The 23,689-nt window shown below is 48.5% G+C and overlaps 10 protein-coding genes across 10 annotated transcripts; 4 read left to right on the top strand and 6 right to left on the bottom strand.

Annotated features, from left to right (window-relative positions):
- Positions 1–1,340: 1,340 nt before the first annotated feature.
- On the bottom strand, positions 1,341–1,964 carry N7489_007074 (uncharacterized protein; the record flags this gene model as incomplete). The annotated part of the gene is made up of 1 exon (XM_056712824.1): positions 1,341–1,964. The coding sequence occupies one exon, from the start codon at positions 1,962–1,964 to the stop codon at positions 1,341–1,343; it is 624 nt and encodes a 207-aa protein (XP_056566539.1).
- Positions 1,965–4,203: 2,239 nt separating this feature from the next.
- Positions 4,204–5,670, top strand: N7489_007073 (FAD-binding oxidoreductase; the record flags this gene model as incomplete). Its single annotated transcript, XM_056712823.1, has 1 exon — positions 4,204–5,670. One exon carries the CDS (start codon positions 4,204–4,206, stop codon positions 5,668–5,670), a length of 1,467 nt encoding a protein of 488 aa, XP_056566538.1.
- Positions 5,671–6,141: 471 nt separating this feature from the next.
- Positions 6,142–8,490, bottom strand: N7489_007072 (sodium:solute symporter family protein; the record flags this gene model as incomplete). Its single annotated transcript, XM_056712822.1, is given in 6 exon segments — positions 6,142–6,670; positions 6,694–7,454; positions 7,553–7,830; positions 7,889–8,150; positions 8,202–8,445; positions 8,465–8,490. 6 exon segments carry the CDS (start codon positions 8,488–8,490, stop codon positions 6,142–6,144), a joined length of 2,100 nt encoding a protein of 699 aa, XP_056566537.1.
- A 564-nt stretch (positions 8,491–9,054) lies between these two features.
- On the top strand, positions 9,055–9,429 carry N7489_007071 (Nitrilotriacetate monooxygenase component A/pristinamycin IIA synthase subunit A; the record flags this gene model as incomplete). The annotated part of the gene is given in 3 exon segments (XM_056712821.1): positions 9,055–9,099; positions 9,122–9,265; positions 9,277–9,429. 3 exon segments carry the CDS (start codon positions 9,055–9,057, stop codon positions 9,427–9,429), a joined length of 342 nt encoding a protein of 113 aa, XP_056566536.1.
- A 698-nt stretch (positions 9,430–10,127) lies between these two features.
- N7489_007070 (zinc-binding alcohol dehydrogenase family protein) lies at positions 10,128–11,218 on the top strand (the record flags this gene model as incomplete). The annotated part of the gene is made up of 2 exons (XM_056712820.1): positions 10,128–10,464; positions 10,518–11,218. 2 exons carry the CDS (start codon positions 10,128–10,130, stop codon positions 11,216–11,218), a joined length of 1,038 nt encoding a protein of 345 aa, XP_056566535.1.
- Positions 11,219–11,271: 53 nt separating this feature from the next.
- On the top strand, positions 11,272–12,636 carry N7489_007069 (uncharacterized protein; the record flags this gene model as incomplete). Its single annotated transcript, XM_056712819.1, has 1 exon — positions 11,272–12,636. The coding sequence occupies one exon, from the start codon at positions 11,272–11,274 to the stop codon at positions 12,634–12,636; it is 1,365 nt and encodes a 454-aa protein (XP_056566534.1).
- Positions 12,637–13,010: 374 nt separating this feature from the next.
- On the bottom strand, positions 13,011–14,065 carry N7489_007068 (DUF3431 domain-containing protein; the record flags this gene model as incomplete). The annotated part of the gene is made up of 3 exons (XM_056712818.1): positions 13,011–13,074; positions 13,127–13,696; positions 13,752–14,065. 3 exons carry the CDS (start codon positions 14,063–14,065, stop codon positions 13,011–13,013), a joined length of 948 nt encoding a protein of 315 aa, XP_056566533.1.
- A 789-nt stretch (positions 14,066–14,854) lies between these two features.
- On the bottom strand, positions 14,855–16,581 carry N7489_007067 (uncharacterized protein; the record flags this gene model as incomplete). The annotated part of the gene is made up of 2 exons (XM_056712817.1): positions 14,855–16,473; positions 16,536–16,581. The coding sequence occupies 2 exons, from the start codon at positions 16,579–16,581 to the stop codon at positions 14,855–14,857; spliced, it is 1,665 nt and encodes a 554-aa protein (XP_056566532.1).
- Positions 16,582–17,376: 795 nt separating this feature from the next.
- Positions 17,377–18,578, bottom strand: N7489_007066 (Rab family GTPase; the record flags this gene model as incomplete). The annotated part of the gene is made up of 3 exons (XM_056712816.1): positions 17,377–18,069; positions 18,226–18,446; positions 18,533–18,578. 3 exons carry the CDS (start codon positions 18,576–18,578, stop codon positions 17,377–17,379), a joined length of 960 nt encoding a protein of 319 aa, XP_056566531.1.
- Positions 18,579–19,562: 984 nt separating this feature from the next.
- N7489_007065 (putative MFS monosaccharide transporter) lies at positions 19,563–21,243 on the bottom strand (the record flags this gene model as incomplete). The annotated part of the gene is made up of 2 exons (XM_056712815.1): positions 19,563–21,094; positions 21,150–21,243. 2 exons carry the CDS (start codon positions 21,241–21,243, stop codon positions 19,563–19,565), a joined length of 1,626 nt encoding a protein of 541 aa, XP_056566530.1.
- Between the last annotated feature and the right edge of the window lie 2,446 nt (positions 21,244–23,689).

The raw sequence follows: 23,689 nt of genomic DNA, 5'->3' as shown, positions 1-23,689 counted from the left end.
CAATTGTCTTGCTTATCTCACTACGCCCAGCCGACTATATTCTATACATATCTTAAAATAGCGCTACCAAATTACCTGACAGATGCAAATCTGCAAGATCGCTGCAGGGCTAGCTGGGTAGGTAGGTAACGGTCATAAGCCCTACCTATACTTCGGACAAGCGTAACTATTGAATCATACTAGTGCCCTTGATAATTAAAAATTTCCCCTCTCTTATCTATTCAACCTCCTAGTTATCTTCTGGTCGCTCAACTAGACAATCTTGCCTCTATCTCTCGGCTCTAACTACGATATTCTATTTCTCTCTGCCCTTCCTTTAACGTCAATATGGACGCTGACTCAACAACAACTACAATCCTATATGTTGTTATGCTTATATTCCCGATCGCTTTCATATGCCTGCGAGTTGAGGTAAGCCCTTTATGACCAATTTCAGAATTACGCTAATAGTATTCAAGCTTAATATACTATGGAGTTGGATTCAACAGGTGGAAAACAAGATAGAAGAGAAATGATCCTAGTTAAGACAGACGCTGTTTCCGAGAAATCAGGTTCCAGCCCTGATTACAACCTGTATTCAGGTTTACTTTTTCGGACATTTTGTGGTGGCCTTCCAACCTTAGGTACGTTAGTTGGCTGGCTGTGCTAAGCATTCGGCTAATATTAGGTAGTAAAAGAGGTGCCAATCACTGTGTGCGGGTTTGCTAGAGTATATGCGATGTTGCTCATATGATACGGAATGATTTTATTTAGGAAATGGTTTTTCTTTTACGCGTCACGGCCTCGGAATAGAGTGCTTTGCTCCTATTGATAGTCTAGCTGGCTGAAATCGATCTGGTTTTCTTACTATAACTAGCTGGAGTGGCGTTAATCGTAACATTTAACTTTTATAGGGAGGCTGAAGAAGGCCGATGAAACTGTGAAGAGACTACCTTAGTTTAACTCATCTTCCTCATTAGGGAAGTAGATGGAAGGAGCAAGTTGAAAGTGAAGGCACTGTTATCCGATCAAGGCCATACCAAGAGAAGTGCTTGACCATGGAGACTGGGAAAATAATGGAAAATAATCAGTATATTTGAGAATTTCACAGCACCCAGGAACATAGTTCTCGACCGAAGAATAAGAAGTCTTCGTAACCAGCGGTCTAATTACACTTCTACACAGGTTAGAAAGAATTCCAATAGATAGTCAATCTACACTATGGCATATAGATGTCAAAATGAAGATTCATTCTCTGTATTCTGAATATTATATACATCCATTCAAATCCAATCACTAGTTCTGACACCCGTGTACCACAACGCTCCAATCAGAAATATAACCATGGCCGATGTAATCATTCATTGCCTCCGTTCATTGGCCTCATCCACAATAAACATTATAAGCCTCGTAACGGGACCACCCCGACGCTTTGGTCTTTGAGCTCGTACCTTTTCATGGGTTTGCCCCTGTAGATGGCCACCCTCCAACTCCAATGAATTCTCTTCTTCACTGGCGACACTGGTTTGTTGCGTGTACTCTGCGGCGGGTCGTACTTGAAGTGTAAGGCCGATACCCAGGCATAGAAGAACAACAAAAATCTCTTCAAGGAGAGACATCACAAGCTGGATTGTGACATTTCCTGACAGCATATTGAATTCGGCTTTTTGACCGAAGGTGTAGATGAAAGAGTATATTAATCGCACGAAGATCAAGGGGAGAGAGACTCCAACAGCCAGGAGGAGGCGGTGTTCTCCATCCTCAATACTTTGAGTTCGTTTCAAAATCAGGAAGAAAAGTCCGAACACGCCGATCCAGGCAATGAGATAGAAGATGAGCGCAACCTTCGATTCTATGGTCACAAAGCCATGGGCAATATTGGAGTTTTTTGTAGCGCCGACGATGCTCAGAATCACGCCCACTAGTGCAAATATCCCGACAAGTCGGAATACTTTCGGAGGTAGAGGCTTGGCGGTCTTTCGCATAATAGAATCATTTCTGAGAAATGTGGTTAGCTGCAATTCATCAAACTCCACGAGTAAAGGTGCTGCTCACGCTCGTGATAAAAGGCCAATGCAAGCCAACAGTAATGGCGACAGTCCGAGTGAAGTACAGACAGCCCAGGTAATGTATAGATTAACATTGGAAGGATATTGGATTGTGGCCAAATGGCATGCTGCGCCAACAATGCGGGCAAGACAAAATAGGATAAAAAAGAACCAGCCCGAGCTCCTTTTAAAACCATGATGGAATGCCATCCAGATAGAAACGAAGAGGGTTGGAGAGTAAACAATGATCTCTAGGATCGAGATCCCATGTCGATAATCGATGGCCATAATCGCAAGTGAGAATGAAGAGTATTGAAATCAAGAGGAAAACAGAGATTGTGTGATGCTTGTATTAACCTCAACCCATGGGACATTGTCTGCTATTTAACTGTTCCAATGTCACCTCAGCTCGCATTGCTTTCCTATCTGTCTCTTGTCGTAGGGCAGTGCAAAATGATTTCGATAATCAGACCCACGCGCCTTATGGAGATATAAGAGTTAGGGACAATCCACTCGAAAGGATCATTGGCCAATCGCATCTACTCAAGCACGCGGTGCATACTATATTCGGATTAGCGCATCCCTGGCTCAGCCTCAACTCCACAAACCCATTGCTTGGTCAACAGTCTGACAATCTCCAGGGCTATGTCGCATCTCCTACCGCAAAAGTCTCCAACTCGATAAGTTGGATTATTCCTCTTCTCGGGAATCCCAGACATGCCGCTTGTCATCTTGGCGACTACATCATCGCTGCTTCCAGGATTTGCAATTCACGGGCAAGTGTAGACAAGTCATGATAATGTTGACAATTGATGTAATATATATAAGGATAACGGCGCTTCGCTAGATCGGCCGGACTGGGCATTATCGCTACTTTTCACTGCGGTCGTCGTCTCTCCATTATTCGCGGCCGTTGGGACATTCATTAGTCAGAGACCTTTTAGTGTGTTATCATTGTAACTCGGCTCCATATGCTGCCCGGTTCTAGACTTGCCAGTCGCTTTCGCCCCCGAATTGAGAATAAGGTCGGGAACTTTGGGCTCCGACGTGGTAGGTCTGTCCCATACTGTGAGCGGCGTAGTGATGAGAACGTGAGTCTCCGAAATGCTGAGATAGCAATGATCTCAATGAGACAAGATGGTCCAGTACATTCGCACGATGGTGACCTAGCTGGCAGGAGGAGTCCGAGAAGGGAGAGTATCATACAACTAGCCACCTACAGACGGGGTGATCTGGCAGAGGCCAGAGGGAGAGAGAGATAGAAGAAGGATTGATTCTCTGACTGGGTGAGGCTAGCTAATATACTAAATAGCTAGCAAGCAAATGCAGCCTGTCACTGCCATAACACGGGGGAATCCGGCCTAGGGTAATATGCTATCGGTTTCTGGAAAGGTACGGCATTGAAGGGGCAAACAATTCTATTTGCCCGTTTTCTCCCAGATATTCCGTAGTAATCGACCCCGGAGAGAACCGCTAAATCAAGTGAATATATTATCTAACTGCGAAAGTCGGTTCGCCGTTTAGAATTTCATCATGTGCAAGGGTGGCAAACGCCAACACTGAAAAAATAGGCCTACTTCATAAAGAGGACTAGCGGATTGATGGGACATGCTCTATGTTTCGTATCCCCAACGGCCTAGCTTTGCTGCTCCTAATTCTACCAATTTCTGTTTTACCAGGGTAACAAGTCAGTACTATCGATGCGCCTACTCAAAAACAATCATGTTCCTTGGCTGGATTATACATGTCCGCGACTTGAACTGGATTGCACAGGCCGAGGTCAATATAGAAGTTTCAGCACTATTTACCGCAATTTGTACAATTTTTCCATAAACCGACAACCCTTGCGTTTATCACTGGGCCTGTTCCTCGTGGATGCTTCCCCGCATCCCAGCTATATGGTAGAATGACCGTTGATCGACATGCCAAAAAGATTACGATCACCGTCTCTCAGACCTTTTTAGGCCTATCGCTGAAATTCTTCGCATTTCTACCGTTTATCGTATTCGCGTCGTATAGATATGCCGAGGTGCTTTTGGTATTAATCACCACGCGTAGATGAAAGGAAGTATAAGAATGCGCTCGATTTGTTAGTAGATCTAGCTTTTTATTGTCAGAGCAATCTACCCAATTTTTTATTCTGTTTGCTGCTTTGTTCCGACTTAGCATATCAATCATGATATACTTAGCCTTGGCCCTAGTGGGCGTTTTGGGGTCTGTTGGTTCATTGGCAACTGACCCCGGTCCGGCAGCTTGCTCCAATATAACATCGCAACTGGGATCTTCCAAAGTCGTCACCAGCAAAGCTAGCTTGGAATATGTCGCTAGCACTGAGTATTGGAGCACGCCCCAGGATGCCTACAAGCCATCCTGTGTCGTCTATCCTTCATCCTCAGAGGATGTCTCTGTGGCTCTTCAGGCCATCCAAGCATCCGGCAGCCGGTTTGCAGTCAGAGGAGGAGGCCACAACCCTAACAATTTTTTTTCGTCAACCGACAAAGGCGTGCTCATTAACTTGAGCAACCTCTCAGCAAAATCGTATGACCCAGACACCACGCTTGCAACATACGGACCAGGTGGTATATTTGGCGACATATACGACTACTTCGGGGATTATAACCGCACTGTGGTTGGAGCTCGACTCTCCGGGGTGGGAACCGGTCTCGCTCTGGGTGGTGGCATGAGCTATCTCTCTCCCCAATATGGCATGGCCTGTGATTCTTTCAGGGAACTGGAAATTGTACTTCCTGACGGTCGAATCGTGACAGCGTCCAATACTTCCAATCCTGACCTGTTCTTTGCGTCCCGTGGTGGCGGAGGCAATGCCTATGGTGTTGTAACAAAATATACGGTCCAGAGTTACCCTATCGGGCAATTTTTCGCGGGAAATATCATCTACGCCTTTCCCCAGAAGGATACCGTCGTTGAGGCAATTAGTAACTTTATCCGGTACAACACCGACCCCAAAGCTAGCATTATCGGTACTTACGAGAAGCTGCCCACCCCCGATTTGAAACTCAACCTGGACGAGGTCATCATCATGTTCCTAGTCTACGATGGCCCTGATGCAGGCGATGCGTTCGTAAACTTCACGAGCATTCCACACCTCCTCGACACTACTGGTCTAAAGTCCTACCCCGAGGTAGCCGATATGCCACTTCCAATCGCCACCGAGGCTTCACGCGGAAACAATATCTTCCGTGTTGGAGTCCACCGTGCTGGTAATGATGAGTGCAAGAATGCCCTGGATGTGTGGCGTAACTGGGGCGAGTCGAACAAAGGCAAATATCTACTCCTTTCGCTTGATTTCCAGCCTGTCCCAAAAAGCTTGACAGACGCCAGCAAGGCGCAGGGTGGAAATGCAATGGATATGCCCGACGGTCCATGGTTCTGGTTGAATTATTTGATCACAACGCTGCCGGGAATGAGCCAGCCTGACTATGATGCCATACAGTCTAGCTTCCGTGATATGGTTGCGTCGACAACCAATGCCGAAGGTCTTCCGTTGTTTATCAACGACGCAAACTATGATCAAAATCCTTTATCAACCTTCTCTACATATGGGAAATTGCAAGAAATCAAAAAGAAGTATGATCCGGATAACTTCTTTGCTGACAAGACTGGGGGTTGGTCATTTGGCTAGTGGCAGTGGTCTCTACAACTTTCCAGTTACGGGTAATTATCAGTATAGTACTCGACTTTGAAAGGGTCTTGTTTATAGCCATCGCAATATAATGCCAGGTACTAATGTTTCATCCACACCATAGCCAAATTTAATGTGGATTGTTGGACAGATTGCTTCACATAAATGCCGATGTTGTGGTCTCAAACACCATGATCTCATTCCCTCACCTCGGCAGAAATCAGCAGAAAGTTTACCATTTATAGAGTCATTTTTACTATTGGATTAGTGTGGTTAACACTTCTGCGTACGGTAGGCACCTGTTAGAGCTCCCTAGCCAATTCACTAGGTTTCGTCCCGATTGAAGATATTGTATAGTAGAAATATGTGCTTTTAAAGAGCGTACAAAGTTTATTGAGTGGGAAGTATCGTTGGGTTACACAGCTGTGTTGGGCGATATTTCCGAATTACCCAATTATCTATCGCGCTCGTCTAACTTCTCTTGGCCCTGTCTATATACTCTTTGGAAGACTTCCAGATACCCCTCGCACCGATCGCAATATCGTGCCATCCATCATAAAGTGGGAAAATCACAACCGCCCCAAAAGCAGCGAACTGCCAAATGATGCCAACAACTACCCAACCACCGAAGAATGATTTCGTGAAGATGTAGTCGCGATATAGCGGAAGAGGCCAAGCAACGAACGTGATCAGCACAATAGCCCCGAACATATACCAAGCAATCTTGAGCCATCTGTACAGCTCGTCCAACGTTGCGTCGTCAAATGGGTGCTGAACATCGAGGTTGATTTCCTCGGAATTTGGGGACGAAGCCTGCTTTGTATGATTCTTTTCGTCCTTGTCTCCAATCTGCTCCAGGTCGTTGTTGATTCTTTCTGGTTGACTATCGACAGCTGGTTTGACACACTCAGCTACACTCTTCGAATCACTTGCGGGGTCTTCCTGGCTGATTTCGTTCAATGTGATAGTATCTGGGGGCGCGGCTGGGCTTTTGCTTGATCTGCCAGTTCAATTCGAAGGAACACCCTCCAGTCGAACTTATAAGGCTTGTAGACTGACAGTACAACGGAATAGAGGGCCGGCGTAAAGAAGGAAGCGATGGCAGCGTATAGGGCCGGATAAGGATTTGTAGTGGTCGTGATGTTGATAGTGCCGTACATATACTCGGTTGTTGCCAACCAGACAGCGAGACCCGTAAAGAAGCCAAGAACGGGAGAGATAATTGCAGCTATCCGGGTCTGCCGAGACCAGAACAAAGTTAGAATCATAGGGATGATTCCCGGGCATGAGATGATGGGTCTCAGGTACCCGATCCATGTCATGTTTGCCCCACCGTAATTGAGAGCGATGGAGATGCCGGTGATAAAGACACCGTGGATAACCACAGTCAAGTGGCTTACTCCCACAATTTGCTTGTCGGTAGCCTTTGGATTGAGGTATGTCTTATAGATGTCATAAGACAAGATGCTACTGACAGCAATCATTGAGGAGGCAACGGTACTTGTCAAAGCCATGAACAAAAGGAAAAAGAATCCAATGATGCCTTTGTCTCCGATGAGTGCTTTGATGGTATACGGCATCACCATGCCCGAGCTGACTTCAGTGGCGGTAAGCAAGCTGGGGTAGGTGGGAAAAATCGGTGTATCGTGAATTGCCCTCGTTGCCAACCCTATGACTGTGCCCAGACCCCAGGGGATACCGAAAACAGCCAATGCAGCGATATTATATCCTGGCACTGTTGCCTTAACCTCCGTCGCAAAGGACTTTTGCCAAAATGCGGTATCCTACCAATGACATATTAGCTTTTTAAAAACTTGACGTTTCGTGAATATCGGTAGTTTTTGCTAGGGGCCTTTCAAAGACTGCCTTGGGATCGACTTACCATGGCGACAAGTGCCAGGTTTCCAAATTTTAGAATCAACCCCCAAATAATTGCATCCTTGGACTTGAATGTAAGAAGTGAACCTTCATAGTTTCCGGGGATGTAATTATCCGCAGCTGTTGCGATAAGTTTATCATACAAGCCACTTAGTCCACCAACCGACGAGTTTGTCAAAACAGCGATCGTAAAATAGATGATGAGAATAAGGGCAATAGCAGTGTGCAAAAAGTCCGTCAGGAATGTGGCCTTCAGGCCACCGACGGCTGTATAGAGGACAACTATAAAGAATTTAGCTCTTGGTTCCTGAGATATTCTCAGAATAGAAATAACACGGACCTCCGAGGGGAACAAGGATAGTTGCCGCTACATAGTGCATGCCGGAAACACCATGAATTAGCTGAGAGCCCGTCATAATCATCGAGGCGCAGCCGAAGACGTTGTTGACGAGGTTGAGCACAATAAACACGAGATGTCCAATCCTGCCATAGCGCATCCGAACCACTTCAAGCGATGTATGAGCATAAGGTACCCGAATCTTGGCCATAACACCGAGTGCTGCCATCAGTGCAATTTGGAAACAGAGACCAGACCCCCACCACTATGGCCCATTAGTCGTGAAAAGGCATTTGAGGGTATTAAGGTAACATACCAGAGGCACCGCAAGACCGTATCTATATGTCATAGCCGCGCACAATACTGTTTCGTTTATCCACATCCAGGAACTGAAAACTGCAGACGCACACAATCCTCTCCCTACGGATCGGTTGGCAACCATGAACATTTCCGATTTTCCAGAATCTTCAGCAAGATATGCTTTCTGCACCTTGACGGCAATCAAAATGACACCACAGAACAACACGCTGAGGCCAATGAGAAGGCCATAGGCCGCCCCCCTGGGGGATCAAAGCCAACTTGGACGTATCTATCGTGTTAGACATGTCTGGGCAAAGTAAAGCCAAGTTCAAAATCGCAGGACGGAGAAATATTTATTGTCAGGAAGGTCCACCACATGTTCAATGCCAGGGCCTGGTCCCTGTAGATTTGCAGCCAATTGACATGCTCTGAAGGACTGCATAGCAATCAGAGTTGCCATATGGGCGACATATCTCACGTCGTCCATGTCCGCAATTGCGTTATTCGGAATGAGTTGTAGAGACGCGACTAACATGTCTAGACATAGGGTGATTGGAAGATCGAAACCAAGCTAATAAGGTAAACATATGGTGATTGCGGAACGGATGTGGGTGCAAAGGGGATTTTGGTTGGGATTGCGTGCCTTGACTTCCAGATTGCGATAAAACGAGTTGAAATCGCGAAAGACCAGGATGACTGCGTACCCCACAGAGACTATTTTATCGGCCGATATGGGATTCAAAATATTCATCTCAAATGTCGAATACCGACTGCAAACGGGAGATTAACCTCCAATAACCCTGTGCGATGGTGACACCGCTTGGCGTACACTTCTGCCCGTTAAATGTACAAAGCGGTCCCCGGGCCATATGGTGCCTGGGCTATGGAAGCACCCTAAAAAGCAAGACCGATCAGTACAAATATCTGTCATTCTAGACCGAGCTAGCTCAGTCGCTTGACAAATCCGGTTTCTATGCGATGTCCATTGCGCACACCCGGGGGCGTACGATGTATACAAAGGCCCCAGTAATGTTGTACCTTGTTCGTCCCATGTCCGCTGTCACACGGAACCTCATTTTTGTGAGTTCCAGTGTGGGCATGCGAGAAACCGTACGCGCTCGCACGCTGACTCTCTATCTGGACCATTCAGCCAGGGTCATATGGTGTGGAATATTGTCACTTCGTACTCGGACGACGCAGCCCGAAACCATGAGTTGAACGAGCAGATTCCTCACTATGAGTGATACGCAATAGCGGATGAATACCTCGGGGTGCTTTACAAGCTCTGGGAATGAAGCTTCCGAGACGACGCCGACAGCTCGGAGCGTACGTTGCTAGCGATGGTGCGAGAGGTAAAGCAAAGGAAAGTATTTTGGAGTGCCTAGGCCTCATTTCTGTGGCCAACCATTTCTGTTCCAAGTCGGTGTCTCTGAGGGTGGTGGTCAATTCGGTAGAAGGCACGGAGAGGCAATATTCATCGGTGGTCAGATCCCCGAGTGTACTCGCTTGATAGTAAGTAATATGCGGGATATTGCCAACCAGCAAGGCCGTGATCTCAGTCCTATCAAAGTCATCGTGGTGCCACGGCTCGCGAAGTGGTTATTGGATCGAAGTGTTTCCCTGAAGAATCCTGGAAGCAAGTAAGTGGCGGGTAGGCGAGAACATTCCTCAGACTATACGAAGAACTGGTTATAGCCCTTCTGTTCGTCTACATGTATGTACAAAGTACGGAGTACTACCAGTCTTACCAATATACCTGGAGTCTCGTGGACCCACTTTCGTATGACCTCATTTTTCCCCGGCTCAATTAGTAATTCGACCCGGAAACCGTCGGCCCGAGTCCTCGGGACATTCTTACAAGTCAAATATATTCCAAGGTTCATATAAATCATTTGAACTGACCTGTTTGAATACAACCAAGTCTCAAGTCACAAGTCGCAAAATGAAAGAAGCCATTATCGACAAGACCGTTTCGGTCATCATCCGCGATGTTGACATCCCCACTCCCAAACCCGGCCAGGTCCTCATCCGGGTAGTGGTGTCGGGTACCAACCCGAAGGATTGGAAAGTCCCCAAATGGCAACCAGATACTGTCCTGAACCAGGGAGATGACATCGCGGGGTATGTGGAGGCAGTAGGGGAAGGAGTCCGGAACTTCCGCAAGGGAGACAAAGTGGCGGCGTTCCACGAGATGCTCAGCCCGCATGGAAGTTATGCCGAGTACGCCATTGCATGGGAACATACAACATTCCACCTCACCGGGAAGACCAGCTTTGAAGGTATGTTCCCCGCGTCCTGATTATTATGAGGATGAAACTAAACATATTGCTAGAGGCTGCTACTATCCCCCTCGCTGCGATGACTGCTGCTTTGGGCCTATATCAAGAACTGAGACTGCCTCTACCTTGGGCTCCTGCTGATAAGCCCACACCGCTGGTTGTGTACGGCGGTGCCACAGCGGTTGGCGCATTTGCGATCAAGTTCGCTCAGCTATCGAACATTCACCCTATCATCGCTGTTGCAGGCAAAGGTGCAGCCTTCGTTGAGACGCTGATCAGCAGAGAAAAGGGAGACACGATCGTCGATTACCGTGAGGGTGATGACGCGGTCCGCTCGGCGATCAAGGCTGCCAGTAAGGGGACACCCATTCACCATGCCTACGATGCCGTGTCCGAGAAGGGAAGCTATGTGAATCTTGGCGCTGCTCTCGATGCACCTGGGAGGATTACTGTCGTTCTACCTGCAGAGCCTGATAAGGTGAAGGAGCAAATCAGCATCCATCGGACTATGGTTGGGTCTGTTCATATGGCCCCTGCTGAGGGCCAGGCTCTTGGTGATAAGGAATTCGGAGCTGCTTTCTTCCCATTTATTGGCCAAGGTCTGGCACAAGGTTGGTTCTCAGGCCACCCATATGAAGTGAGGAAAGGTGGATTGGGGGGTCTCGAGGGCGCATTGAAAGATCTGGAGGCCGGCAAGGCTTCTGCGGTGAAATATTTGATTAAGATTGCCGAGACTGAAGGAGTCCAGCAATAGTTATATAGCCCGAGAAAGTGATCTCAAGTTACTATGCGAATGACATGACAATCATGCTACAAGATGTACGCCAAGCCAGATCGGGTTATATAGATCGGGAATTATATTTCGGGATCGGAAATGACATCACCGATAAATTCTCCAAGTCGCGCGCACGAACACACCCCGTGGGCTGCCCCGATCCCAATTACCAAGGCCCAACACCCCCTCATCCTGCAATGGCGAAACGCACACTCGATGCATTCTTCAAGCCGTCAACGACCGCTCCAAAACGTCCTAAAACCGATCCCATCGAATCCAACACCGCAACCGCAATCTCACCCCCAGAGCCAAACAGTATCCCAATCGAAGACACCAAACCACCGAGTCAGCACCCAAGCTATCCAATCCCAATCGCCCAACTCCCCTCCCACATCGAAGTAGGCCTAGAACATGCAACCCCAGCAAACGCACCCCGGGAAATCAACAACCAACCAAACCTCGACCTCCTCCACTTCCAGCCATACATCCCGCGCGCAACAGCGAACGAGCTGTTCAAATTCCTCCGTCGCGAACTCCCCTTCTACCGCGTCCAATACACAACACGCCGCGGCGACATCGAAACGCAAATCAACACACCACGATGGACAACAGTCTTCGGAGTCGATGAGACATCGACTTTCATCCAAGAACAGGATAACCCCAACGGGCTCCTTCTAGTAGAAGCAAAGACCAAAACCCCAACCCCGAAAACAAAATACAACTGCACACCACGCCCAATCCCAGCTTGCCTCGATCTCCTACGGAGACAGGTCGAAGCAGCGAATGCAAGCGCAAATGCAGATAATAAAAGCCCCGGCTACAATTTCTGCCTGGTAAATTACTACGCCAGCGGAGACGACAGTATTGCGTTCCACTCGGATGACGAGCGTTTCCTCGGACCCGAGCCGAATATCGCCTCGCTGTCACTAGGAGGCGAGCGGGATTTTCTAATGAAACATAAGCCTTTCGTATCGGGGGGAATTGCGAACCGGACGACGGGTGGATGCGTGCCTAGTGCTGCGCGCTCAATACCCGGGCCGGGTAGCACCAGTGCGACGCGGGGGAGTTGTACGGATTCGGGTGCGACATTGAATACCGTCTCTTCTCCTGGGTCTAGGCCAGCTGCTACGGTGCCACTGCAGCAGGTCAAGATGACTCTGGGATCAGGGGATATGGTGGTTATGCGCGGGGCGACGCAGTCGAATTGGTTGCATAGTATTCCCAAACGGAAGGGGAAGGCAGGGGAGGCGACGAGGGGACGGATTAATATCACCTTTCGCCGGGCTGTTGTTCCTGGCGGGACCAATAATTATTATCATTATAATGTTGGTAGTGGGGGGATGTATCGGTGGGATGAGGTTGCCAGGAAGATGGTTCTGCAGGATAGCAAGGTATAGCTACGCGGTAGCTACCCAGTGTATGATTGAACAGGAATAAGATTTGAAGGAAATAGAATATACATGGGTGCCGTAGCACGAAAGGAATATCTCATGCTCATGACTTGGACGTGCAACTCGAGGCGAGACAGATGATATCACTGTGATAGCCCTCCCGGCACATTTCAGTCTTTGTACAATTGCTTCTGACAGGGGGAAAAAAATAGACATTGAAGCAAGTCATCATACGGCATTGGCACTGCATCTTCCCAGTAACCATGGTATTTCTCCCCTAGGGAGTTACGGCAAGTGCCGGGTAATAAAGAAACGTATTCTGGTTCGAATACAAGAGAGCTATGGGCCCTTGTGGGCATCAGAACCGTGATTTGGAATGATCAGTAGTTAAAGATGACTTCTTCGCCGTAGACATCTGCGTAGCATTGGAACAAATCAGGGCAGCTACAATCAAACATGTTAGCGGGGGAAATAACATAACTGCAGGACAACTTACAAGACAGGATCCTTGCCGAAAACGATGTGCCATGAGTACTCCATAATGTTCGAGGTAGCCTCGTCCGGCAGGTCATTGTCCATCACCCAGTCATACATGCGCTGGTAATCGGTACGGGGACGCTGGAGAATCTGCTCTCGGGAGACGGCAAACTGGGAGCAGCACGGGGCAGCGATTTCGCGGGGAACCGGCTCGCCAGGGAACAGCTGTTTCCACGCAGCAGCGTAATGAGCCTCACCCGGGCTTTCGGGATTCGGGGGTTGACGGAATGGTTGGATGGCCGAGGGACATCCAGGGCTCAATTGGCAACGCAAGTTGACAAAGCCTGCCTGTTGCACGAATTCTTTCTGCAATGCCCGCACCGAGTCCACGTTGCTGTAATCCATGGTGTCGATATGCCAGCCGGCAATTACGCCGTCGCGGTGACTGTGCAGGAAGACCACAACGTCCGGAAGGTCGTCGTAGTGGTCGACCAGGTATTGAAGGTAGGGGAGAGCCTCGCGACCCTTGTTCTTCGGTGTGTGCGTCGGGGCATTGGTATCGTCGACGGTGTAAATGACGCTGCGCCATCTGGAGATATTCATTAGGCTGTCTTCTTCTGGGAACATAGTCGAGTCACACTTACTCTGACAGTTCTGCGCCAACCCAAGCGGTATCTTCCTCCTTGCGCTTGCCCATCACAATGGCACCTTGGTTAGGGACCACGATTTCGGTGGTCTGGTAGATTAAAGCGGGTTTATTATCCGACGCAACCCGCCATTTCCGTTGCGGTCCATTATCAGGTTCAGGTTTTGGTCTGAGGGATGTGCGGAAGGAGCCGGTATCGAAGTGCCATATATCCTGAAGCGATTCACCTTTGGTCTTCAGATTGCGACAGACCAAGACGAGAGTGAGGATAATTAGTGCGGCAGCGGCACTAACACGGAGTGACAACCTCATCGCATAACGTGATTGTCGGGTTCGAGGGAGAGGGTATAGGGGTGGTGAGTGTGTGAGAGAGATGAGAAGAGGCCAGTGTCTCAGAACGCAACCTTAGGGAAGTAATAAGCACCGACCCATGTGTGGAGGCCGGGGATCAAACTGACTCGCGTACTTTGAACGCGAGATGACGAAAGTGCCGAGTCAAGGGATGAAGTACTTCAAGAAGGAATGGAATCAATTGAAATAAGTAATATGAGGCGGAAGAGGTCCCTTTCTCCAGGAAGAGAAATGGTTAAAAAATAAATGAAGAAACGGGGAAAAAAAAAGAAGGGAAGTCGGCGCTTTCCTTATTTGGGAGAGCGGACTCCGGCTGTTTCTGTTTCTGATCCATTTTGGGACATTGGGGAAATTTTGATTGGAGGAAATGAAGGATCTCGGCCAATCTGCTTGAGTTTATTTTATTTATTTTTTTAATATTTTTGATTTCTGTAATTTCATTTATTCAGGGGTAAATAAGGCTTACTCGACTGTGTAAGGTTACTTCGACGCTTAATATCAACCTGGTCCAGCAGTTGATGTACATTCCTGAAACCATTTCTCCATTGGACACTACACATGATACACATCCCATGCAAGGGGATATCTCCCGTGTTTGAACTAAGTGCAGATCAATTTTCAATCCTCCGATATACTCCAACGCCAAAACTAAAAACGGGTATGACCAACGCCAGATACAGTTCCAATCCAAACCTAAGACATCATCCCCAAAATAAACCCAAGGCAGCCACCAAGATAATATCCAAGACATCAGCCACGCACCGGCAAAATATTCACATCAAAATACTCCGAATCAGGCGCCAGCCGACCAACCACACACCGCAGACTAGGCAAAACATCCAACGTTCCCTTCTCAACCGCCCAATGATGTTCCGCTAGATGAGCCAGAAAGGTATCCAGGTTTCCACAAACCTGCGTCGAGCCCTGTGCCATCGCACAGCAGAAGACACAACAAAAGGTGCCGCGGGGGGTATTAGGAGCAAAATGCGCCGCCGGGTCCCGCTTACAAGGTACGTGTGATTTCGCCAAGAACTCGAATCGATAGCGAATACCGCTGGCTTTATGCGTACGCACGCTTTCCTCGAATTGCGGGTTGTGGCTGGAACTCTTACGGGCCATGGGTGCTTCAAACGCGCACTTCGTACACCGCAGCCATGACTGTTGCGTGTAATAACCCGTTCCGGGCTCGGAGTAGATCTTGAATCCACGAAATCCCGTGTGCACCTTCCACGCACCTTTGCAGAACCCGAGGTAGTTGTTCATTTTGCTGGGTGGCCATAGCGGTCGGATTGCTTGGGTAGATCGGTCAGTGCTGCTTCGGGTGGAGGGGTTCGACGTGTTGGAGTCTGTTGAGGCCGTCGAGTTTGCGGAGACGGAATCTTGGCGGACTTGTGTGGATGGGGAGATCGGCGAGAGGAGGTTGTGTTCTTCTTCGATCGGGGTATGGCTGATGGCGTCCTCCGAGTCGGAGTCTGTGGGGCTTTCTTGCTTCCATGGGTTGCCCCAATACACATCGTGGGGTATCGAGCTTGATCGCAGCTTGGGTCTACGCGGCGTGGCCGGTCTGATATCAAGTTGTGGAATCGGTCCTGGCGTCGGCGGCGACGCTTCGTTATTTCCTCCGGGCTGTGGTAGGTAACAAGGCTCGGGCGCTGACGACGGGAATGACGGTATACTCCAACGACCTGGCCGGGGATGGAACAAGTCGCCCATACTGCTCACAACTGAACCAATGCCCGATGATCGCGTGCGAGGTCTTGGGTTGGTAGCCTCACTCTCTTTCGCTGGCCCCGGTGTCTCCGTCGGTGACGCACAGACGGCCTCCGGTAGGAACTGGCCTTGTGTATAACTACCTGGTGATACAGGATATCTGCCGGATGGATAGCCCATCTCCGTTGTATGGAATGGTAAGTATCTATCCGGACCTTTGGTGGAATGTCCTTGGCCATACAAGTTCATCCCATGATAGGTCGGCTCGATAGACAGCGAAAAAGACGGTGGAACAGGCGGTGGCCTCGAGAGACGCTGGTATAAGTCTCCCAAAATAAGTATAGTGCGAGCGCGACCCTGCTCGGACTCTGTCTGTAACGCCATCAGATCCAACGTGGTCCCCCGCTCCTGCGCCTCGCGAAGGTGTCTCAGCATCGCCCCTTGCAATTTGATGATAATATCTTTCATCTGCTCACGAGCGATCGAGTCACCTTCCTCGTATCGCCAGCCAAGCTCTTGGCGATGCTGGTCGAACCGAGATTGGATCTCAGTACGGCCGCGTGCGAGCGACCGTTCTAGTTCCCGGGTGGACTGGCGCTCGTGGTATTTCTTCCTAATGGCAGTAAACATCCTCGTTCCATCACTGTAGGCGGAGACGACTGTTTGCCGATTTGGGGTTGTTAATCTCGTCTATTGATAATAGGACAGGAGATGTTCTTACTAGCTGCCACACAGGCTACGACCGCAATCACCTCCACCCCGGACATGGTGAGTGAGATGGAATCAAGGATGGATGGAACTGAGGGGTTGAATACGAGCACAGTCTGTTTTGGTATCAAAAAATAAAGTAAAAGAGATAGAATTATTTTGGATATAAAACAAAAAGCTTGGAGGGGATAAGAGAAGAGAAGAGATATGCCCAGCAAATGGACGTATTTGGCAAAAGAAATTTGGCCCTAAAGTGTGACGCGGACATGGATTCGATTGAAATTATTGAAATCGACAGGTCCCTTCTGATAGCAAAAGCACAGTCCACCTGGGCAGTTCTCTTCGATTGGCCCCGTGGGTTCTTTGACCAATTGGGGGAGGAAATTCTCCGCTGTAAGCGAAATGAGGGGGTTCAGCCTGGGTAAGAGTGTATCATCAGGTGAACTGCATGACCTTGTTTCCCATTAGTATGGCGTTATAGTAAAACCATCCATAGATACAAGATATACATCTTCATAGAACCATCATAGTGCAAATCAGTGGCGATCGATGATCGGATCCACCGACTCCACAACCGATTTATAGAGACGATCCTTTCAAGTGACATATGCTGATTGTATATGGCATCCTTATTGAACAGAGGAACAGTATCTTCATTCATGCATAGCTAACACCAAATAGAAACAAGACAAGGCCGTAACCAATCCAAGCCCTAACTACACTATTCTAACCCATAAATTCATACATAATCAAACAAAAAGTACAAAGGAAAAAAAGAAAAAGAAGAAGAAACGCTAGCTCAAATGCAAAGACAAGAAAAAGCAAAGAGCACAAGCCCCCATCCTCTTCAATGATCAACAACATCGTCCCTTATTGCGTGACGCACGCATAACGCGCTCCTCGTCGGCACCAGCGACATTAACACCGGTTGCCGCCAAACCCAGCCAACTCCTCCTCTTATCACCATGACCAAGCCGGAAACTCCCTGTGCCCTCCACAACCCCAGGGTTGAAAGGCCCGACGACCCCATTCGCCATGGGCGTACCAGCAATTGACAAAGCCAGCTCGCTATCCCGCCGATTGCGCTGCTCGACCAGCTTACGCGTGATAACGCGGAAAACTTCATCGATTCCCTCGCCATCCCGCGCGCTGATCTCATGACAGCAGTCCCACCCAATCTCCTGTCCCCAGAAAGCCGAACTGCGCTTCGAGTCCGGACTCTGCAGTGCTGCAGCGCTGGCGCTGGCGTTCGATGCGCTGCCACCACTCCCTCCAAAGACAGACGTTCCAAAGCCTAGCCCACCCATGCCTGCTGTTGCGGTTGGTGGCGGGGTGGAGGCTTGGGTTGGGTATAGTTGTTCGGCGACGTATGCGATTGTGCGCTCAAAGGGGACGCGGCGGCGGGAGGGGTCGTCGGCGACAATGTCAGATTTTGTACCTACGACATGGATGATGAGGGAGTCTGTGCCGTCATCGTTGGGTGTGATGTTTTTGCGGAGTTCGCGTAGCCAACCGGCCATTTCTTGGAAGCTGTTTTGGTCGGTGATCTGTGTACCCAGTTAGTGTTAGTGTTTGCGTGGCTTTTTTCTTTCTTTCTTTCTTTCTTTCTTTCTTATGTTGTAGGTTGCGCATGTATAGGCAACAAATACAACAAACGCAAGAAGAATGGAGAGGGGAAATGGTGCGGGAGTGGATGCACTGACATCATAGCACAGGAGCACTGCTTGGGCTCCTCTATAGTAAAGTCTCGACATGCTGCGAAACCTCTCTTGTCCAGCGGTGTCCCATATCTGTAATCTTACTATCGTATCGGAGGTGGAATCAAGGACGCGCTTCGTCACGAACGACGCGCCGATGGTTGAAGCCGCTGCGGGGTTGAAGGTGTTTTTACAGTATCTCTCCACGAGCGCAGTCTTTCCCACCCCTGTAATTAACGTTAGTACACTGTTTGGTTCAGTTTCCAATCTTGAGTATACAGATTGGAAACTGGGCACTCCCCGGACGACATACCCTGTGCTCCAAGCACCACAATCTTAGCTTCAAGGCTTGAACTCATGTTTCCCCGAGGTTGAGGAAGCGGGGGTCAAGGTTTTGTATTCGCATTATATGTGCACAGAAGCCAAATCCTTTGACAACGCGAAAGAAAGCAATCAGGTCAAAGGGAGATTTCAAGAAGAGATGAAAGAAAAGAAAAGCTGATGTTCCGGGCGGTATCAGCCGATGTTCATATTCACGAGGTCACCTGCACGTGTCTTGGATAGCAAAAGAAGAAGGGGGGAAATAGAAAAATGAAGAAAGTAACTATGCAACTCTCTATTAACCGGACTTTATCTTTCATGCTGATTGGTAACCTGAGATTCAAGGCATATATACAGGCGAACAAAGGGCTGAAGTTAAACTGTCAGCCTGCAAATTAATATATTTTACTTATGTTGATTGGTTTTGCCCAGGTTCTCTTGGGGCGATTATACCCGTGATGATACTCGTGATGATTATTTTAATTTGTGAGGACTATGAATGGTCCCCTTGCACTGGGGTCTATCAGCCTCATGCAAGGCAGCACCCGCATGAGTCACTATTAAACTCAACCCTAAAGAGGCAGGTTTGACGTTGGCACATGCAGGGGCATTTACGATTTACATACTCCGTAGGAAAAGAGTAAATATAATGTGTTTCTCCTCTAGTGGTATCATGCAAAGCGCATGTACATGAAGCTGGCAATTCCCATGGCCGACCGAACCATTTTCGGAGGTCATTATCAAAAAAAAACAATAGCACTATACTTTGAGTGCAGACAGGATCATCCGCCGGCATCAGGCGGTGTCATCCTCCAGGCCAGAAACAATGGGTATATAATGTCAAAAGAAATAAAAGAAATAGCAAAGAAAAAGAGAAAAGACAAATGCAAATCTGGCGTTCATCCGTTTATTAGACAGAGAGAACAGCACAGCCATAACATTGAGAAATGGCAGCGCACAGCGCTGTCACGCCGGCAACTTGAAACACAACCGCTCAGTGGAGCTTATAGAGAGGCTGGCTCTCAAGAGATGTTCTTGGAGTTCTCGGTCTCCTCGTGGAAATCCTTTCCATCGCTAGAGGTGCTGCGAGGAGAGCCCTTCTCACCAGCGTTCTCCATATCACCCTGCTGGCGGTGAGACTCGAAGCCATACTCAGCAGCCTTGGCCTCAATCTCCTCATCAGTGAGCTTAGGCAACTCTTTGGCAGCCTTGACATAGCTCATGTTTTCGCAGTAACCCTTGGCAAAGATAAGATCGATCTCCTCCAGACTGCGACCAGCGGTCTCAGGGTAGAAGAGGATCATGGGGGGAATGAAGATGAAGTTCATCACAGCGAAGAAGAGGTAGGTACCCCAGGAGATGCTGTCAATCATAACCGGAGTGATCATAACAACAGTGAAGTTGAACAGCCAGTTCGAGCAGGTAGAGACGGCATTGGCCTTGGCACGGGTACGGAGAGGCGAGATCTCGGCGGGGTACAGCCAGGGGAGAGGCAGGATCGAGGCACCGAAGAAGGACATGTAGAGGAATAGACCGAAGACGGCACCCTTAGAAGGTCCAGTCTGGTCGGGGATTAAGCAACCGAAGACGATGATCATAGAAACCATCTGACCTGTCATACCACCAATGAAGAGCTTGCGGCGACCGATCTTCTCAATGAAGAACCAGGAGAAGGTAGCGAAGATGGCATAGACAATCATGTTGATGCCACCGATAAGCATGGACATGAACTGAGACTGACCGAGAGACTTCTTCAGGAGGACAGGCAGGTAGTAAATCACAGCATTGCAACCAGACAACTGCTGGGCGATTTGCGATGAAGAACCGATAAGCATGCGGCGCAGGTGCTGGGTCTTGCCACCAGTGAGGAGGTCAGAGTAACCAGCACCAGCAGCAACACCAGCAGCCTCGATGGACTCGATGACAAGCTGCTTCTGAAGCTGGGTCTCGTGGGAATCGACTTCGTAACCACCGAGAGCAGCGAGCACATTCTCACCCTCGTGTACCTTGCCCTTGGAGATAAGGTAGCGAGGAGAGTCGGGCAAATAGTACATGCCAATGATGATGATAACACCGAAGATAATCTGGAAGCCAATGGGGAAACGCCAGACGAGGTCCTCGGGGCCGTACGAGGCACCGAAGTCGATCCAGTAGGCAATCATTGTACCAATGGCGATAATACCACCTTCGATACAGATGAGAAGACCACGGTTGGAGGAACGCGAGCACTCGGCCTGGTAGGTAGGGATGGTTGATGTGTTCATTCCGTTGCCGATACCAGTGATGATACGGCCAACGAAGAACTGGGCGGTAGCTCCATGGCCCTTGACGGCAGCGATCTGAATAATAACACCAATGATCATGACCCAAGCACCGTGAATAATCATGAGACGACGACCAAGCCTGTCACCAGTGAACAAGGCGTACATGGCACCAACCAGACAACCCAACTCGTAGACGGCAGTCACCAAGGCCTGCATGGTGGAGTCGCCATGGGTGATAGGCATAAGCTTGCCGAAGGCATCGGAATCAATAATGCCGGACATGACACCCTCTGTGGATTGTTAGCAGCGTTGGACTTGGATGATACTAGGTCAATGTATACTCACGATCGTAACCGAAAAGCAAGAAGCCCATAGTGGCGATGGTCGACACCGTCAAACTCAGGGGCCTGCCGGACATGCCAGCATATTTTGGCGCCATGATGAAGAATAGAAGAAGATCACGATATAACCAATCTATACAAGTCCAAGAAGTTATGAAGGACTAGTCCCAGTGTCAACACGTGGGTATGGTCGGTATGAGTAGAATGAGTGGAATGACTGGGTATATAGAGACACGCGGAGAAAAAAAGAGGAAACCCGGGGGAGGAGGAAATAGGGAGATATTTGAGTCTCTGCTTCTCCAACGGAGTTTGACGAATGTGGCAAGGAGATTCATCGTGGGGCATAAATATTTTTCTCCCCCGTGTCTACGGAGTACTCCATACGAGTTAAGCCCGATGCCTTCGAATAATAATAAAAAATAAAAGAATGCAAAAATAATTTAATAAAAAGAATAAAAAGGCACTACTAATCGTGGTAGTTGTGGTTCAACGAATCAGAGTTGTGAAGGAGCGGAACCCATTAGCCGAATGCATCAATAATGGCGTGTTAAGCATTTTTAAAAAGATCCACCCGGTAGTTTGCGTCCCTGATGACATCAGAATATGGAATTTCTTTTTCTTTTCTATTTTCTTTTGACTTGCTCCGTATTTGTTTTGATACTAATTGATTCTCATCATAATTGGCCTATAGGTGGATAGGACCTGGTCACTTCGGTGTGGTGCTTAGCTTAGATCCGCACCGACTGACCAAACATAAAATCTCAAACAATTCTGGATCATATTAAAGTGGACTGTACTCCGTACCTAGTATGTCTATTCTACGGGTGAGGAAATGGCAGCGAGATTCGGAGTAAGGGTGAAGGACAAGCCCTACCAATAATAGGCTTAAACCGTTGAGGAAGGCGTGCCGATATCAAATAGTGCATCGGGATTGCGCACGCACACGGGAATATGGTAGGTGCGCTATTAGGGTCCCTATGATTCAACAATGTACTTCAACGTTGTACTCGATCTCAATGCAACAAGTCCAAGCGCCAAGCTACTCCCGTCCTTCTCGGTGCTGGTTGCAAAACGGGACTCGGGAAGCCGTCTCCATGCCGAAGATACTCGGCGATGAGAAATGTTCGCGGGTGCCGTGAAAGGACTAGCGCCACACTAAAAGGATCGGACAGTGATCATCATGGTCGCTTACCCGATACAGGATGTGCATAACAGATCCTCCTTGCTCTTCATTATTGAGATCTTTTGATAATATATGCAATGTCTTTCTTTCTCCCTTCCTTGGGGATTCCTATCTAGGCTATAGGTAATACAATATAAGGCTGCATACATCTATTCTGTACAACGTTGCACTCAGATCCGAAAACAATATGTGGAATAGCACAATTTACGGATTTATGCGAGCCAAGAGCCAAGGCGTGTAGGGCCGGGCCCGCGAGCTTTTTTTTTCTTGACCGTTGCTTCTTTTCAGCCTGAAGTTTAAAAACATGACAAATGAATTGTATGAAAAGTTATAAAACTTTTCATTTTTCCCTTCAACCACACAAATGATGACCCACGTCATGTCTCAAAGATATGCAGGATTATCCATCAAATCCCCTCCTTTGGCGGAAAAGTGTGGCCTAGTATCCGCAATGATGTCGTTGAACCACTTACCGGCGTATTCGAAGTTTTCTCGAACTGCAACCAAGTGGATACGGGCGAAAAGCACAGGCAACCACAAAATCAAAACATTTTTACAGGACGTGGCTAAAGATTACATACATTCTTTTCCCGAATATGCGAATGCACTGGATTCGGATTGGAAGAACTCTTTACCGTTGAAGCGTACGATGGTAAGAAATTGTTCTCCTTATGGCAGGTCCGCGTGTCCATGTCCACAATTCAGGAGATTCAGGAGACTATGGATGGGTCTCCTTCGGCTGATCATGCATCTCGGAGAACCCGCCTTCCTGTCTCGTACATTGCACTTTACAGTCGATCGAGACCTCCCAACATACCTCGCCCGATGAGGGGTCGATTGGACGATACAAAACCGAGCTTGAGATGTCATGGTGCATATAATTTGAACAGAACACATAAAAATAAACCCCGCTTCCTGGGGCATTTGGGTCATCTCAGAGCCTGCTAATGGCCTGTCAGCACAGCCGACTTGCGGATGAATCCTGCGTGGTTAGGATTGAGCCTTATTACCTAGGTATTGCCGTATATTATTTTTAGGTGATCCAAACAATACCCATTTATGAATCCTACAATACAGTTTGGTTGAACTATAACCAGTGGTGGCGACCGCTTTGCGCCCGGTTCGATCTACCTGCACTTGATTCAAAGATATTGTGCCCCATGCACACATGGTGCAACTCGTGGACAGTGCACTTTGACCGTGCCCCTTCCCCGTACAACGTCAGCGGCAGCCACGAGGCAACAAGGAGGGGTGGCCATGGCAGAAGATGGGGAAATGGGGGAGGTGTGGGAGGGTGGAGAACATTCGGAGGCGCCGGCAATGCCAGGGAGGTGCGAGGAATGAACGAACGTGTCCGATGA

Source organism: Penicillium chrysogenum (genome assembly GCF_028827035.1).
Source record: "Penicillium chrysogenum strain IBT 35668 chromosome Unknown utg000004l_segment0_segment0, whole genome shotgun sequence".
NCBI classification, from domain to species: domain Eukaryota; kingdom Fungi; phylum Ascomycota; class Eurotiomycetes; order Eurotiales; family Aspergillaceae; genus Penicillium; species Penicillium chrysogenum.
This window is presented reverse-complemented; position numbering and strand designations above follow the sequence as displayed.